We start from the raw sequence: 16,946 nt of genomic DNA on the forward strand, positions 1-16,946 counted from the left end.
TCTCTTTGGATTTGAGACTTTAGTCTTTGCAACTTTACAGATCTTCTTTATGCACCAAGAGCTTGTAACACTTCAAAGAGAAAGGAAAAATTGAAATTGCATCATATGACACCTTTAAAGCTGCCAAACCATATTATTGTAACCTTTTTTTTTTTTTTTTTATAATTCTGTTTAACAGTGAAATTCCTGGTGAAAAACTACATTTCCCATGATTCTGTAAAGAAATTTCCACCAATCATGGAACTGAAATAAGCAAATTGTGTTAAAAGAACTCAGGAGTGCCTGCCCTTTTTATGAAGCACTGAGAATGACTTCCTACACTCTCAAACTACTTAAAAGGGTTAGTTCACCCAAAAATGAAAATTAGGCTGCGTTTTACTCACCCTAATCATTTTTGGGTGAACTAACCCTTTAAATAAGTGTGTGTCAATTAAAAAAAAATATTGACTATAGAAATGTAAACAACTTTTTAAAGATTGAACTGAAAACTGAAATCGTCAGACATGGAAATTATTTTAAAATGACCTTGCACTGTCAGGTATTTCATGGAAACCCAGATATCACCATCAATATTTTTGTTTATTTGAGTTCACTCACCCTCTTTGGTCTTGGGTGCGGGTGCCGGGCTGGGTGTGCTGGTTTCTGGAGACTGTGGGGTGACAGGCATCATGGGAGACATATCCTTTGGTTTAGAGTCCCTCTTGCGAAGGGTAGGTGGGCCGGTGGGGGTGAGAGCAGGTTTCTGGATGGGTGGAGGTTTGGATGTGGCAGAGGGCTGAGGGGATGGAGGCCGCTGTTTCAAACCACTGGGGGAAGAAGGGCGGAAGTGTGGACTCTGCCTGAAAGACACAAACATAGAAGGGAAGTTAGAAGATGGGCTTACCCACATCCGTACTATAGACAATGGGAGATGCAATTTGAGCAGCAGATTGTAAAGGTCTGAAATCAAACTATAATTTTAGAGTGAAACCACTGCAGGCTAAACCTGATCTCAGGGGTCTTACTTGGCTGCTCCAGGTGAGGGCGCTCTTGTGGTGGTGTTAGCAGCGGGAGAAGGAGACGGGGATCGGTGACGACTGGAGGGCGAGGCAGGGCGTTTTCCTACTGGTGACGTGAAGCGCTTCTCAGTCTCACCTTTCTGCTTTTACAAATGCAAAAAAAAATAAAAATAAGAGAGATCACATCTCATCCACTCTATGAATTAATGAGCAAGACACTAAAACTGATTTTAAGATTTAAATTAGATTTTGAATCAAAGATTTTCAATGTGATCTCTTCTTTTGATCCAAAAGTCTATGTAGTGATAATCACTGTTCAGTGTAATCAAAGCTATATATTCACTCCATTGCAGCTGGGATTTTACTGCTGTCATCAATCTGAAAAAGACATGTCCTTTCAATCTATTTTTAATCTTCTGTCCACATGCTCAGGGTGTCAATGGGACAAATGAACTAAATGCAGGACAGGCTCATAAATGTGGAGACGTCTTTTACGGGAAACCCTCCCCACATGATCACAGCAAAGCAGCAAGCAGTGAGTACACCATGTTTTCTTCTCTAACTCTAGATATCTCTCCAAATGACTATCAGGCAGATCAGATATAGAGAGCTGTAAGGCCAAGTCACTGGTGAAGCTAGAGTACAGTATGACCATCAGAAGGAAACATGTCAGATTCAATTTACATTCCTTCAATGACTACACAATGCAAGCTCTCGTTCGCTTTCTCTTTGAGACACACACTCAAGCTCGGTTAGCATTCATTATATGTAGGGCAATGTTTCAAATTAACTGTGTCTGAATGAATCACTGAAGTGGGCATTTCTAAACCTCTATATGAGGGATCATACTGTCACATGTAGTTCAGATCTGATTATGTTAGAGTAAAAAAAAAAGAAAGTCAGACTCGGCATGTTAAGAGCCTAAATGCCCCTAAAACTCCAAAGATAAATCATAGTTTGGGGTCTGACTAGCACACTGTAGTAAAGACAGTAAAGATATTTATAATAAATACAATTATATAATAATTTATTATAATACTAATTCTTCTATTTCTGTAATATATGCTTGTTTTGTAGTTTCCAGAAAATATTAAACAGTGCAACTATTTTTAACATTGATAATAATAAGAAATGTTTCTCAAGCAACAAATCAGCATATTAGAATGATTTCTGAAGGATCATGTGACACTGAAGACTGGAGTAATAATGCTGAAAATTCAGCTTCGATCACAGGAATAAATTACATTAAAAAATGCACTATAACAGAAAATAATTATTGTAAATGGAAATATTTCACAATAATTTTTGATAAAACAAATGCAGCCTTGTTATGCTTAACAGATTTCTTTCAAAAGTGTTTTAAAAATTCTTACCAACCCCAAACTTTGAAATGGTACTGTAGTTTAACATTTTCCTGTTTTGCTAAGCTAACAGCACAATGCTTAGTCAAACAGACAATACATGCAAATATTTGGTGAAATAGGACGTTTTTAATAAGACGGGACTATTTTTCAGTATTGAATGAAAAATTCTACTAAAGTGTGTGAAAGCAAGTGTTTCCAGCTACACACACTCCTTTGTTGTTGAAATGCGTTTAAACGCCATCATTTGTACTCTGATTTCTGTCACAGGAAATCAGCAGTTTGAAAAGAACAGTTTGGCACTTGGTCAAAAAGTGATTTATGTAACCCAGTTCCCTATCTCTCCAGCAGCGGTCTTAAGCCTGGATCAGATAGTGTTATTCAGAACGAACAGCTCACTGATTAACGTCAGGGATAAATCCAAGCTGTTTTGCAAAGCAAATCATAATATACGGACATATAAATGTCTGAATGAGTACATATTGTTTTAAGGCATTTCAACTAAGGAAGACACAGATAACACACAGGGTACTGTAGTTCTGTTAAGATTATCCTGGTAATGAGATTGCGGATGATTGAAATCAAATTACATACATATACCAAGCAGTTCTACTTATACACTACAGTACTAGTCAAAAGTTTTTGAACAGTAAGATTTTTAATGTTTTTTTTAAAGAAGTCTCTTCTGCTCACCAAGCCTGCCTTTATTTGATCCAAAGTACAGCAAAAACAGTACAATTTTGAAATATTTTTACTATTTAAAATAACTGTTTTCTATTTGATTATATTTAAAAATGTAATTTATTCCTGTGATTTCAAAGCTGAATTTTTAGCATCATTATTTCAGTCACGTGATACTTCAGAAATCATTCTAATATTCTGATTTGCTGCTCAAAAAAAAAAAAAAACTTTTTATTTCAGATAAATGCTGATCTTTGGATCTTTCTATTCATCAAAGAATCCTGAAATTTTTTTTTGGATAATAATAATAATAATAATAAATGTTTCTTGAAGAGCAAATCAGCATATTAGAACGATTTCTGAAAGATTATGTGACACTCAAGACAGGAGTAATGATGCTGAAAATTCAGCTTTGATCACAGGAATAAGTTACATTTTAAAATATACTCAAATAGAAAGCAGTTATTTTAAATAGTAAAACTATTTCACAATATTATTGCTTTTGCTGTATTTTGGATCAAATAAATGCAGGCTTGGTGAGCAGAAGAGAGTTCTTTAAAAAACATTAAAAATCTTACCATTCAAAAACTTTTGACTGGTAGGGTAGGTGTTCCTTATATATGAAAAAATAGCACACATTGATATTGTTGGGTCAAGATACCTGAAAACACCAGTAAAAATGCATAAATCTAGCATTTTTCTAATTTTATAAAATTAGAATAGGAATTCTATTTTAAATAAATTAACTTTCTATTATGCAAAGAACCCTAAATATTTAAATATTTAATGTTTTAAAACATAAAAAAACATTCCAACATTAATAAAAAAAAAGTTTCTTTAGACACCAAATCAACACATTAGAATGATTTCTGAAGGATCATGTGACACCAAAAAACACCCACTTCAAAGTGGAAGTTGTCATGCATCATCTGCTCACCTGTGTCATACTGGAAATGGCATCTGCTGACACAGAAGTAGGCGGGCCTTTCTTTCGATCGCTGCTGCGACTGCGTAGGGGTCCACGGGCCGAGGGCTGCATGGGGCTTGCAGATGCTGAACGAGGACACAGGTGAGACTCTGGTAAAGGACACAGTCAGTGGTGCACAGCCAGGGACAGCAGGGAAGGAACGTCATAAGCAGCCGAGTGGGTGAGCAAAGCAAAGGTATAGGAAGGGACAGAAAGAGGGAGATATAAAGAGGAAGGGAGAAGGGGAAAGGGATGATAAAAGCACAAAACATTGGTGTATATTAGATCATTCATACGGGCTGATGGGGAACTTTTGCTGATAGCACTGATGGCCTCAGGTAGATTGGGTTTGATGGGTGTGAGACAGAGAGAGAGAGACATGGCAAGGGACAGACAGCATCCTGGGCAGACATTGGTCACCAATATGCTAAAGCACACCATCTTCACCAAGCAAGCACCTTAGGCTGTAGTTTTATTAAGATCAACAATAGCATAAATTAAAAAACATTCACTCACTCATTCTCAGCTTATATCCACATCAGGGACATCAAACAGCATAAAACGTACTTACTTTGAACGTAATTTGTCATAACTACCAATTTTACAGAAATAGTGGTTAAGGAACAGTGTTGGGCAGTAACGCATTACTTAAAAACGCGTTACTGTAATTTGACTACTTTTTTAGTAACGGAGTAATTTAACGCGTTATAATTTTCAAAATAGTCATTAGAGTTACAAGCCGAGGTCTCTATACGTTACTGCCGCATTACATTGCTGAAAGAATGCAGTGTTTTATAATCTAGAGATTGTAAAAAGGATGTAGCACACGCACTGTCGAGTCAAGTGCCAGTGGATTAGAGACCTGCTCCCGCGAGACCCCACGCAACAGAGTGCGGCGCGGGACAAGAGGGTGAGTGCTGGTGCAGGCGGGTAGACACTCGTGTGTGTGCGGGATGCGGGAGAATAAAATGATTCACGGGACTCCCGCAAAAAATATCTAAACAAATTAATTGTTATTCATCTATTGTACAAAAGCAACATGAACTAATATAAAATATAAAAGATTAACAGGTGCAAGCGTATGCAGAGTTTCTATTTAGGCTATAACATGTGTTTGCAGCGTTGAGCAATGTAGTGCTGAAATGTGCGTGCTCACGAATCCTCTCATTATAACACATGAATTGTAGACATTATGAAAGATTCATTATGCATATATTTATTGTGTTATAACAGAGATTTGTGAGATTGCGATGAACTGAGATGTCTTTTAGAGATTATAAATGCAGCACTCTTTGCTGGCATTCTGCCATGCCAAACCATGCACGCAGCAGCCGCTTGCTTTAGTTAAAAAAATAACAGTGTTTTGTGAATGTTGATGCTTTAATAACAAATACTTATCGGGAGCGTGTATGCTGGGATTTCATAAATTTCATGGAGAAAAAAGTAACGTAACTAGTAATGTAACTAATTACTAATTACTTTTGAAATAAAGTAATCAGAACAGTAACGTGATTACTTTTAAAAGGAGTAATCAGTAATTTGATTACATTTTCAGAGTAACTTGCCCAACACTGTTAAGGAATGATGTTTTAGTGGAAAATTAATGGTAATTCTCACTTTTTAAGCTGGTTTCAGCATAAACAAAGGCAGGCAAAAAATGCAGAGCACATCCTACAGCTGGTTCCCAAAGTAAACACCCTATTCATTTCTCCATAGAGAAGCAGAGGATCACAATATTTTTTTTTCCTTTCTTCTATTTTAAATTGGTTAATTGCTAAATTCACTAATCATAATCAAACCATATAAGCCACTGTTTCCATGAAAAGATAAACTGCCCCAAAAGCACCAGAGCATTATACTTATAAATTACTTACAATAAGTGAATAGTTTCATATTAAACCATCATTCCTTCATATTTCTTGGATCTTTGCTTTTTTGTCAAGTTTTCAATTATTTTCTTTGCTTCAAATCAAAGTTTGTAATGTGCGTCATCTTAAAGCTGACTGGTTTAGTTAATGGATTAGTACATTAAAAAATCCCCATGCTGAAAACAAATGGGAAAAACACTTTTGGAACCAAAACAATGAAAATGTGGTTGTCACTGTTGTGCTCTATAGAGATGGTATCTGATCAGGGGTTGCTAGTATCTTTTGGTGGAGGTGAGGTGAAGTGAGTTGAGCAGCAAGAGCTGACCTAAGGATTGGGTCTGCTATGACAGTAGGATTTCTGTGCTAATCTCAACACACTATAATTAACTCTGACTGTTATCATCATGGAAAGCCTATAAATGTAATTGATCCATAAGCTGATGATTCATAATTCTCTTGTCTATTTTAAGAAACCAATAAGACAGTTCAGATACTATCAGACTCAGTTATGCTGATAGCATCAAGTCAACATCAAACCCTGTCGAACAAGTTACATATCCGGTATGCACTTCAGTCTTTGCTGAGAATCTTAAGTGAGTTTGGTAGCTTTGGGAACTGAAGATTTAGGGTGACGCTGCTGGTCTGCAGGGGCCGTGAGCTGCTCTGTGTGGATCAGCTGGGGATTGAAGTAGCAACAGCAGGGCACAGATTCACACCACTCATTCCCTCTAACGCACAGAACCGCTTGGCTAATCAGCTTATAAAAGATCCCTCAGCAATAGCCCTTGAACACCTTGCAAATGTTGATGTGTGCATGTGTATTTTAGAGAATGAGAGCAGGATAAAACTAGTGATGCACTGAAATTTAAATGTAAAATATAACTGTGTGCGATGGTGAAAAATTATTTAGGCATATTTCTGCAAGTGACATGAGGCATCAAATGCTTGAACTGATCTACATAATGCTATAATGTATACACAAATGACACTTTACACAGCTTTTTGCTGCTTTTTCATTCAAGGTAAAGGAGAAAGTATGCTTAAGTTTGGTTCTGTATAAGGCAATCTTGCATTCCATCTGCACTTTTTTTTTAAACTGATCTATGTTCACATGTACGGACGTATTTGTCCATTCCATCACAGGATTTCTCCATGTGAGTCACACAGAGAAGGTACACGTGCCTCATGAACTGTAAATGCGAGCTCATTTCTGATAATATAATCAGATGATATCTACATTTTAATCCAATTAAACCTGAAACAATTCAAATGCACTCTGCTTTGGTTAATGTAACATTTTCTGTTATAATTTCCAGGGTATTTTTGCTTTTGGCTAAAAACAGTCAACAGGCATTCAAAGTTCAAAGTCAAAAAAATTTCTGTGCATCCATAGAAAAGACTGCTAAGCTTGTAAATCAAACATTGCTAAATTTGTGTCAATGCATGTAGAACTTAATAAATGTGATTCAAGCCACATTAAAGGATTCCAGCATGCCCAATACAACACGCCAACCAAGCACCCTTGCAGAGTGCCTTTAATCTACACACAAGTGGAAGGTTCCCGGAACGAGCTGGGCCTCCCTTTCCCTCTAGTATTACCTTGGATGTCGCCTCCTTCGGCGGACAGGGCCGCAGCACTCTTGCTTCTAGCTAGCGAGGCCTGGGTGGGTGTGAGCAGCCGACTGAGGACACTGCTATCCACGGGGGCAGCCAACGAGCGGCGAGCTATAGATATGGTGTGCCCATACAGACACGAAAAACAGAGCAGACAAAAGGGAAAAGAAAAGAGATAGGTTGAGGAATAACACAAAAGAGGAAGGAGAGGGGAATGACACCAATGTGATTTAAAATGCAAGAATCAACACAAAAACCAAGGAGAAAAGTGCTTTAAACGTAAACAGTAGATGTCAATTGAGACTCTCAATGCTGGTGAGACAAAAAGAATATTAGTGAGATAAGAGGAAGGTGATTGGGAGCAGGACCAGGGCTGTGCAAGTGGAGGTGAAAACAAAAGGGAAACATAAAGCCAGGACTAAAGAGTAACTTCAAGAGCTTTTTGAGATCCATCAGACAAAAGTCAAATGGTTGAAGTCAGGCATTTTTTATTTAAGGTATAGATTGAATTTATGTTAGTGTTAAATTAAGAAACGGACTACAGGACAGCATTTGATTAAGTCTGGTCTCTACTGCAGTTTTACAGAATCTAAAAATTTGATGAAACTGAATTAATTTGATACTGCTTGCACACTGCAAAACTGTAGCAGGACATGCTAACAGGGCGCACAAAGCTCTTGCTGTCATAAGATCTATGTTTGTAATCAGAGTTACAAATCAACAGTGGGGAAAAACTGAAAAATGAAGGAGTAAAAACTTAATATCCCTTTCTTTTCTTTTCCCCCTTGGCACTGTATTGACGCAGACCAAGTTGTGAAGAGGGGTTGAGGCTGTGAAGCCTTATTGAAGGGAGTTAATAATAATAATAAGGAACTGCTCTAAGCATAGAGAACGGTGGTGTCTATCTGAACAAGTGTGCACGGTGATGGGGAAATTTTCAAGAGTGAATATATAAACCAGGAGTCTAAAGATGTCCTGCAAACATAAGATCTACAAATAAATACAGCGTTCCTGTAAAACCATTCAGTATTTTACATATTTAAACCTGAAATGACAATACACACACTCGCACATCGAAAACAGCCATGGCACCAGGGGCCAAACTCCTTGGTTAATGTCATATGGGGAAAAAAACAGCATAATGTTCACACAAACAAAAACACATTGTATTTACATACACTCATTCCTAGTGAGTAGGTCAGTTAGTGAGAACTCCCTGAGAGAACGATAAAGCAACAAGGAGAGGTTAAGACGTATTGAAAGCTCAAGGCAGCAGCAAACACCAACCAACGTGTGGGCAAAGTAGCATAGACATTAGCGGATTGTTACGTTTCTGGTTGCACAATGATTTGATGCACGAGTGGAAGGACATGGCAAGCAAAGAACATAGGAAGACAGACGCTGCACGTTTATAACCACAAACCAACACTGTGAACCCCATGCTCCTCCCAACATCCCTTATTACCCCAATATCATGTTCTGTTGGATGTGGATTAAACAAGAGCGGGGCGGACCATAGACGTGAACACAGTTTGCGCTTATTTATTAGTAAACGGCGAACAGGCATGGCGAAATGTCCCAGTTGGGATTTAAGCACCTGATTCATCTGCTGTGGATTTCTCTGGTTTGGTGGTGGGCTGTGTTTTAGCCCCTACTCGAGAGAGGGAGGAGCTTCGCTTCTTCAGGATTGGGCCTACAGACAAAGTGGACAGGGAGGCGTTAAAATCATTCAGGAAGCAAGGCCTTGTCTGTGTCTAAGCTTACACATGCCACTTGCAGTGAATGAGGAAATGGATATTTTGATGAGAACAATGCAGCTAGACTCTGCTTTATAATCGTGGTTGTATTTATAATAGTTTTCAGTTTAATTACAATGTGGAGGACTGCATTTGTAAATGTTTAAGAGGTGCATGTTGCCTGTGTAAGCCCCCTGCATACACCTGTTTAAATGCTTATTTACATTAAAACTAGATTTTCAGAAAGATTCAGAATCTTTTATGAGACCTTGTGATTGTTCATCATTATTCTCAGAAAAAAAGTTAAAGGGATCGTTTATCCAAAAATATAAACTTCTGTCACCATTTTACTCACTGCTCCAATGACTTCTTTGGAACACAAAATAAGAAATTATGAGAAATTGCTGATACTTTCATGGACTTTATGTTCTTTTTTTAAGCTTGAAAGCTCCAGTCAGCAAATGAATGGGAAATAACAACTAGTGCATTATTCAAAATATTTCCTTTTGTGTTTCACAGAAGAAAATCATTCAGGTTGGGCACAACATGAGGGTGTGTAAATGAAGACAGAATTGTAATTTTTTAACAATTCCTTCAAAAGAGCAGCAGCACTGGTAGTTTGGCACCTGTCTTTTCCACCTGAGTCTGCTTATGCACTTCTTTAGAGGCCTGAGGAACATTGCTAGGCAACCGGTTCAAAGACGAACTTCTCCGCTTTGCACCTGAGGGACAAAAAAGAGCTCAGCTCCTGAATCGAAAACAAAGGTTTCACTCAAGAAGGACTGAAGACAGACTTCAAAGATAAAACCAAGAACACAAAAGTGATCTAAAATCTACAACTTTTGTGGAACCACACTAAAATGTGCCTGCAGAGAAGGAAATGAAGAGGAGACTCCAACACAAACAGTGTCTGGTGTGAAACTGTCTGAGTCATGGCTGGCTGCTCCTGTTAGAGGAAAAGGAAACTGTGGATAGAAACAGCATGTCTGCAAAAATCATAAGCTGCCAAGATGGCAAAAACACTTACGGCCCATTCAAATAAACACAATGCTGAATTTGCATTTAAATAACATTGTAAAATTAAACTCATCAAGCAAACCACAGGGAGAGGCACCTGTGTGAGACATGACTTGTGATTGGTTTCTGGATCACATGACCAGCATTAAAAAGCATTTTCTCATGCTCAATGATCAAAAGAACTCATGCTGTATGGATAAGAAAAGGGCAGGAGAGGGCAGGGAGGGCACTTACTTTTATCGGGAGAATTAAGGAGGGTGGCTGAGGATGAGGAGAGACGCTTGCTGATGACTGAGTCAGTCTGTTTCAGGTTCGTAGTAGAGGAAGAGCGCTTGTCTACGGGTGAGGGTAAATACGCACACAGAGACAGACAGGGAGTGGAATTAGAGTTACAGGGGTTTGCACGTGCTAAGCTATTGTTAATTACACTAATACAAGCTGGTTTATCTAAATTTTAAAGACAGAGTAACAACTGCACATCAAAAAGTTAGCTAAACCTGAAATTGTGATAGCCTTATATGTCTGTTACATTCTAATAATATTTTAGAAAATAGTAAATTTATTAATAGTATTAATAAATAAATAAATATATATGTATAATTTGTTATTAAGTAATTAATATTAATAAAACAATAAATAATCAGTATTTTGCAAAAGTTTCAACTCAGCTTTACAGCAAACTCAGTCAAGCATAACACTGTTAGTAAACATTCAAAGGGTAATTAATTCTGGACAAAAAAAACTGTAAAAAAAAAAAAAAAACTGTCAAAACTCAAAGCATCATGCATCCCCAGAAACCAGGTAAGTGCTTCGAAGAACACACTCTTTGTTACAATCCCTGGCAAGTGAAGAAATTTTATTATTATAAACAACTTAGTGAGTGAACGAGAAACAGCCAGTACAGCCCCAGTCAGATTAGTGCACGTATGAGCGAAGAGGAGGAGTGGGCAGTTTGTGTCAAGTCACGCCATGGGCAGGCAAACTGTATAAACCACCTTGTGACGTCTGATTCCTGGGTGGCTTGGAGGCTGGAGAAGCAGGGGAGATTACTATAGTAATCAGGGAGGAGGCGGAGCCACTGTCACTTTGTCCTGTGGGTGGGGCAGGGACAGACAGGTCGCTATTGAATACACTCTCTCCCACGAGAAAGTGAGAGAGGTGGAAAAACGCAGCTGACAACAAGAGATTTCCATCCCTGTGGTGTTGCACAACCACCAACAAACTAACATGACTTGTTAAAGGTGAAGCGTGTCATTTTTGGGATGCTTGGGAAATTATTTCTGCTATCCCAGTTCAAAACACTGTTGCTCTACAAAAAAAAAAAAAATCAGCAACCAAAGGTTTAATTGGGGAGGGACTACCTGTTTTGCTGACCAATGGCATATGTGGGTTTCAGGAAACTGTGTGATAATAATCATATATGAGTCTAGTGGTGCACAAATTACACACTTCACCTTTAACAACAAATCACAGCAATCAGGATTGTCAAGAGATTTTGATTATTCATTGATTTATAAGTCGTAACACACTTGGGCAGACTGTAGGACAGTCAGTGAAAGAAGGCTGTTCAAGTTTAAAAAGAAAAGTTGTTGACCATATTATCAGGTGCTTCTGATGTTTTGGCATTTAAGAAAAGCACTCATACCATTTTTGTTGTCAGAGTCTGAAAGTCCACCCCAGGACCATCTCTTCTGTCTCTGCTCTACTCGCTGGCTCCGCTCCAGGGTACGTCTCATCACGGCCTCATAGTGCTCCTACACACACACACACACACACAAATAAACACACACACACAAACCCTTAATAGTATTTGGCTGCTGCAGATGTTATTACTGTACTCTGTCATAAGTGGGTTTCCACCTTAGGCCCTAATAGTATGAGCATGCTGATGATAGAAAACACACAAGAATCACACACACACACACACACACACACACACACACACACACACACACTCTGTTAGACAAATAATGTCATGATACATCCTGTGAGCTGTGCAGCAGTGGACCATGGAAAAGGTGTGGGTGTCAATACTAAAACAAAGTCCATGATTCCAGGCTATTTTGCATGTTAGGTACTGAACAGAACACACATGACTCCTGCTGTACGACTGTAAGACTAATAAAATCACCTGTTTCATTTCATCCATTTTCTCATAAAAGGGTGTTAATGATGAACCCTATTAAGAAGCAGGACGTTCAAATTAATTACATACTCCATCTCTAAAAGTCAGTGAAGAGGCCAGTGAGACCAGCTGACTGTATGGACATGCCAAAACACACATTTCCAGAAATAGACTGGGTGGTGGGTTATCTAAACAACTAGTTAAGCTTAAGAGAGTACTGTATAATTAGGCCGGTTTAGGTTCAGACTTGGCATTTTGCATGGCTTTAAAATATTATATTCTGTGTGTAAAGGATTATACAGTCTTTATTTAGGAAAAGTCTCTAAAGGGCATTAATATTAAAAAGAAAATTTAATATTGCAGCAGGAGGTTAATGTACACATTCAAAAGTTTTTGTGAAACTTGTGAAAGAAGTCTCTTATGCTGACAAAGGATACTTTATTTAATCAAACATTCAGTAAAATAGTCAAATTGTTAAATATTACAGCAATTTAAAATAACTGTATTCTATTTGAAATTTAGATTTTGAAATGCAACTTCTTTCTGTGACGCAAAGCTGAATTTTCATATTTACTTACTCTAGTCTTCAGTGTCACACAATCTTTCAGAAATCCTTCTAATATGCTGATCTGCTGCTCAAGAAACGTGTGTTATTATTTTATTAATGTTGAAAACAGCTGTGCTGCTTTATATTTTTGTGAAAACCATGATACATTTTTTCAGGATTCTTTGATGACTATAAAGTAAAAAAGAACAGCATTTACTACAACAGAAATCTCGTCTAACAATGCATAACAGTCACTTTCGACCAATTTAATGAATTCTTGCTGAATAAATTTAATACTTTAAAAATATCTTACTGATCATAACCTTTTGAATGGTAGTTTGCTTCTCTGTGTGTTGGGTGGTAATGTTTTACAAAGGGGAAGGTCTAAGACCCTATAAAAACAGTTTACCTTTTCCTCCTCTAATTTCTGTTTCCTTTTCTCCTCCACTGCAGCTCTCCTCTGTTCCTCTTTCCTGCGCTGCTCTTCCAGCTTCTTCTGCCTCTCCTCCATCTGTCTCTCCACCTGCAGCTGGGCCTTGCGCTCTCGCTCCAGGAGCTGAGTCTCACGGGCCGCTGAACAGGCCAAACAGGGTGCATTAGCAGGTGTGATTGTATGATTTGTTGTAACGTAAGAGAATGAATTATGTCCAACTCTGTGCAGGGGTTGGCAAACTTTTTGACACAAAGGGTCATTCTTTTATCACTTTGTGTCACATCGCCACTCAAAATTAATGCAGTATATATAATGGTTTTCAAAGGATGCTAAACTGTTTTGTAAACAGTGTTATTGTTCTCTTTGAGTTATGTGTTATTTCTCTTGCGCTTATCACCCGTGTGCCAATGATTGCCCTTCTGCAAGTCAATGGTCACATGCACATCTAAAGTTACCAACACCTGTTGTGTGAAATTTTTTGCTTTGTCACCATGTTGCTTTTCATGCTCTTCTCTCCTCTCTTTGGCCACTCTGAGTTTGTCGTCTATCCTCATGGCTGCCCCATCAATGACTGAGGACACATAACAGAACACAACATCACAAACTAGTGTATCAGGTGAAATCTGAACACTTCCTGGGCCTTCAAAAGGCTCTCGGCAGATTGCACTAGTATCCGTTGCGCAGATAATCCTTTTGCATGGTCTTACATAAGGCTCAGGTTACAGATTCAGCTATGAGCTCACCACACCTGATACAGTATTGACACTGAGTCATGGGCGTGAGTGAGGACATGCTACAGGAAGTGCTGCAATGGCCCTAATGAGTGTAGGGCGGTCATGTGACAGCATGTTACTCAATTAACCAAAGCAAGACTGCGGGAAAAACAAAACGATAATAAATAATAATAAAAAGGAAAAAGGATTGTTTTAGTGCAAACCTGTTGTTTTTTTTAAAGAAAAACTGTTACCTTTTGAATCTGTGAAAAAATCTCTTAATAAATAAAAATACATTCATTTTAAATTTTTATTTACATTCATAATTAATTTTGTTTCAGTTTAAAATTCTGAACTACTTGCACAACTGGGCCTTCAGAAAAAACCTGCAGTGACAGACAGACTGAGACCTGAGATCATCGTTTGTTACCTGGCCTGGTCTGGCTCTTCATTGTGCTGGCTGGAGCAGGTGGTGTTGGGCTGTTCCCTGCCTGGCTGCGCCGTTCCTCTGCCTGCGCCTGCGCAGCTGCAGCTGGAAATGAAACAAGACAAAACGCACATAAAAACAGGTATCACTACTGCTTAAACAGGAAAGAAAAAAAAAAGAGGAAAGAGGAAACAAGCAAGATCTAGAGCATTAAGATTAAATCTTAAAGGTGACATATCATGAAAATCGGACTTTTCCAGGTTTTAAGTGCTATAATCAGGTCCCCAGTGCATCTACCAACCAAGGAAACGAGAAAAAGATTAACTCAATAACTTTGTTTTGGTAAGCCTTTTTCTGCAAGCGTCTGAAAAACGAGCGCGTCTGATTTCGCAACCCTAGTGGCAAAGGGATCTTATTATAATATTACCGCCCCTTAATCTGTAAATTTCCATCCACGGCGCTGTCATTTTGATTTCGCAAGTGACAACGGTGTACCAGTTTTAGCTCCATGGCGAAAGTTTGAGCAAAACATGCTAACTAGGGGTGTAACGATTCACTCGTTTTATCGATGCATCGATTACAAACCCTGACGATGCAATGCATCGATCTTAAAACATGATTTTTGAATCTTCGATTTCGGACAGTAATCGATTTAAAACGCTAAGAATCGAATGAATCGCGATTTCTATAGCGATTCAATGCTTTCAAAATATATACACATTAAATTACTACAAGCACGAATTAATGGAGACCTTGAACAGTGTTCTGCCCTCGCATCTCTCCTTCACGCGCTCCACTAACCGCCTGTGACTGTCACAGGATTGCGCTCGTGCTCCGTTCGTCTTAGTGACACATTTTTTGAGCAGCTGATGTGTGATCTCTCCTTAGTACTCGTAGCCAGTAATGCTAAAGTGAAGTAGTTTTACTTTTCTGTAGATTTTCAATGGCTCTCGACATCTTACCGACGACATTACCTGACCAGTCGAAAGCTGTGTATTTATTGCATGGAGGGAGCAGAAATGTAAGTGTCTAAAGCATACGCACAGTTCCATTGAATGATAAATGTGTTTTAACAATGTTGTTGAACCGAATGTATGAAGAAACTGTTAAAATAACCACAGCATTAACAACAACCTTGAAATAAGAGCGCAAGGTTTATCTGATAATCAGATGCATGAAAGTAGAGTTTGTTGCTATAGCAAACAGACATCGGGCGCGTTTACTTTCAGAATCATCATTCGCCGATGGAGAGGAAAAGTTAAATACTATAGCATTTTATTTTATGAAAATTAGATAAAGAAGTTTTCGCACTGAAAGAGAATTGATCTCGCGCTCATACAGTGTATTTGATTTCTTATAGCAAATTCAAAGTAATAGATAAGAAAAAAATTCCTTGTAAAAAAAATATATAATAATAATTATAATAATACATACATACATAAAATTATTGTATTTGACATTTCTGTCATTTCTAAAATGATGGCTACGCCCCTGGTGTGACAAAATGTTAGCCTATACATAATACTTTTAAAGCTCTTTTTTTAAATCTTGGCTTACATAATTTTTTTATGTATGCCATGTCATGCCATTGCATCATTAAACTAGCATCTAACAATGGACAAAAGTGTTTTTTTTTTTCCTCTAACCTATGGTTCTGTAACCATAAAGGCTGCGTGAATCGAATCAAATTGAATCGTTCTAAGTTTGCAAAAATCGTTCTTGAATTGAATCGAAAACCTATGAATCGTGTATCGAATCGAAGTCTACCCAAAGATTCACAGCCCTAATGCTAATTGTTCTGTCTTTGGCTGCACAGACGAGCACAGAACACTGTTTAGAGTAGGGATGCACCGAATGACTAGACACGATCAAATAGAGGCGCGCACTAATGCAGCAAACATGTCGGCAGTGTGGAAGCATTTAAAGCTGTCCGAGAAAGACGCAAAAATCATTACAAGCACCGACAGCGAGAGACTATTTAGTACTGCATCGCATGTCTCCGATGAGAAGTGGAAAGGGTGGCTGTTGCTGGTTACTGTATGACGACTGAAATTGCGAAATGCCCTTAAACAATTAAATAAACTGCAGAACAGTGTTAATTTCGTCAACGAAGACGAGGACGAAAAATATTCGTTAACAAACATTTTTTCTGTGACTAAGACGAGATGTTGACGAGCTAAAACTAATATCTGATGATAAAAACTATTACGAAATTTATGCCGCGTCTTCGTTAACAAGACGAGACTATAATGTTATTTGAGGACTACCGGACATTCCAGCCTGGTCTCATGTTTATACGTAGGTATTAATACGTAACATTTACAAGCACAAAACGTACACTTTTGTGCGTGTTTATTAATGCTAAAACGTACAATTTAGACGCATTTCAACGTTTAAAACGTACAAATCACTACGTATTTTTAGCTAAAAAACGTAAAAATATTTACGTATCTTTTATA

General features: G+C 38.1%; 1 protein-coding gene across 2 annotated transcripts in view; it reads right to left on the reverse strand.

Moving 5' to 3' along the window:
• The window catches only part of LOC107658094 (ensconsin-like), a 37,689-nt gene that overhangs the window by 5,117 nt on the left and 15,626 nt on the right, over nt 1-16,946 (reverse strand). For both annotated transcript variants that reach the window (XM_016446529.1, XM_016446528.1), the window contains exons 2-10: nt 14,491-14,592; nt 13,838-13,918; nt 13,324-13,487; nt 11,888-11,996; nt 10,477-10,578; nt 7,475-7,600; nt 3,978-4,117; nt 1,005-1,141; nt 598-839 (exon numbers count right to left, since the gene is read on the reverse strand). In XM_016446529.1, coding sequence (XP_016302015.1) covers nt 598-839; nt 1,005-1,141; nt 3,978-4,117; nt 7,475-7,600; nt 10,477-10,578; nt 11,888-11,996; nt 13,324-13,487; nt 13,838-13,918; nt 14,491-14,592 — 1,203 coding nt within the window. The remainder of the gene's footprint in view (nt 1-597; nt 840-1,004; nt 1,142-3,977; nt 4,118-7,474; nt 7,601-10,476; nt 10,579-11,887; nt 11,997-13,323; nt 13,488-13,837; nt 13,919-14,490; nt 14,593-16,946) is intronic.

The sequence above is a fragment of the Sinocyclocheilus anshuiensis genome, unplaced genomic scaffold (genome assembly GCF_001515605.1).
Source record: "Sinocyclocheilus anshuiensis isolate Anshui unplaced genomic scaffold, SAMN03320099.WGS_v1.1 scaffold227, whole genome shotgun sequence".
Classification (NCBI taxonomy): Eukaryota; Metazoa; Chordata; class Actinopteri; order Cypriniformes; family Cyprinidae; genus Sinocyclocheilus; species Sinocyclocheilus anshuiensis.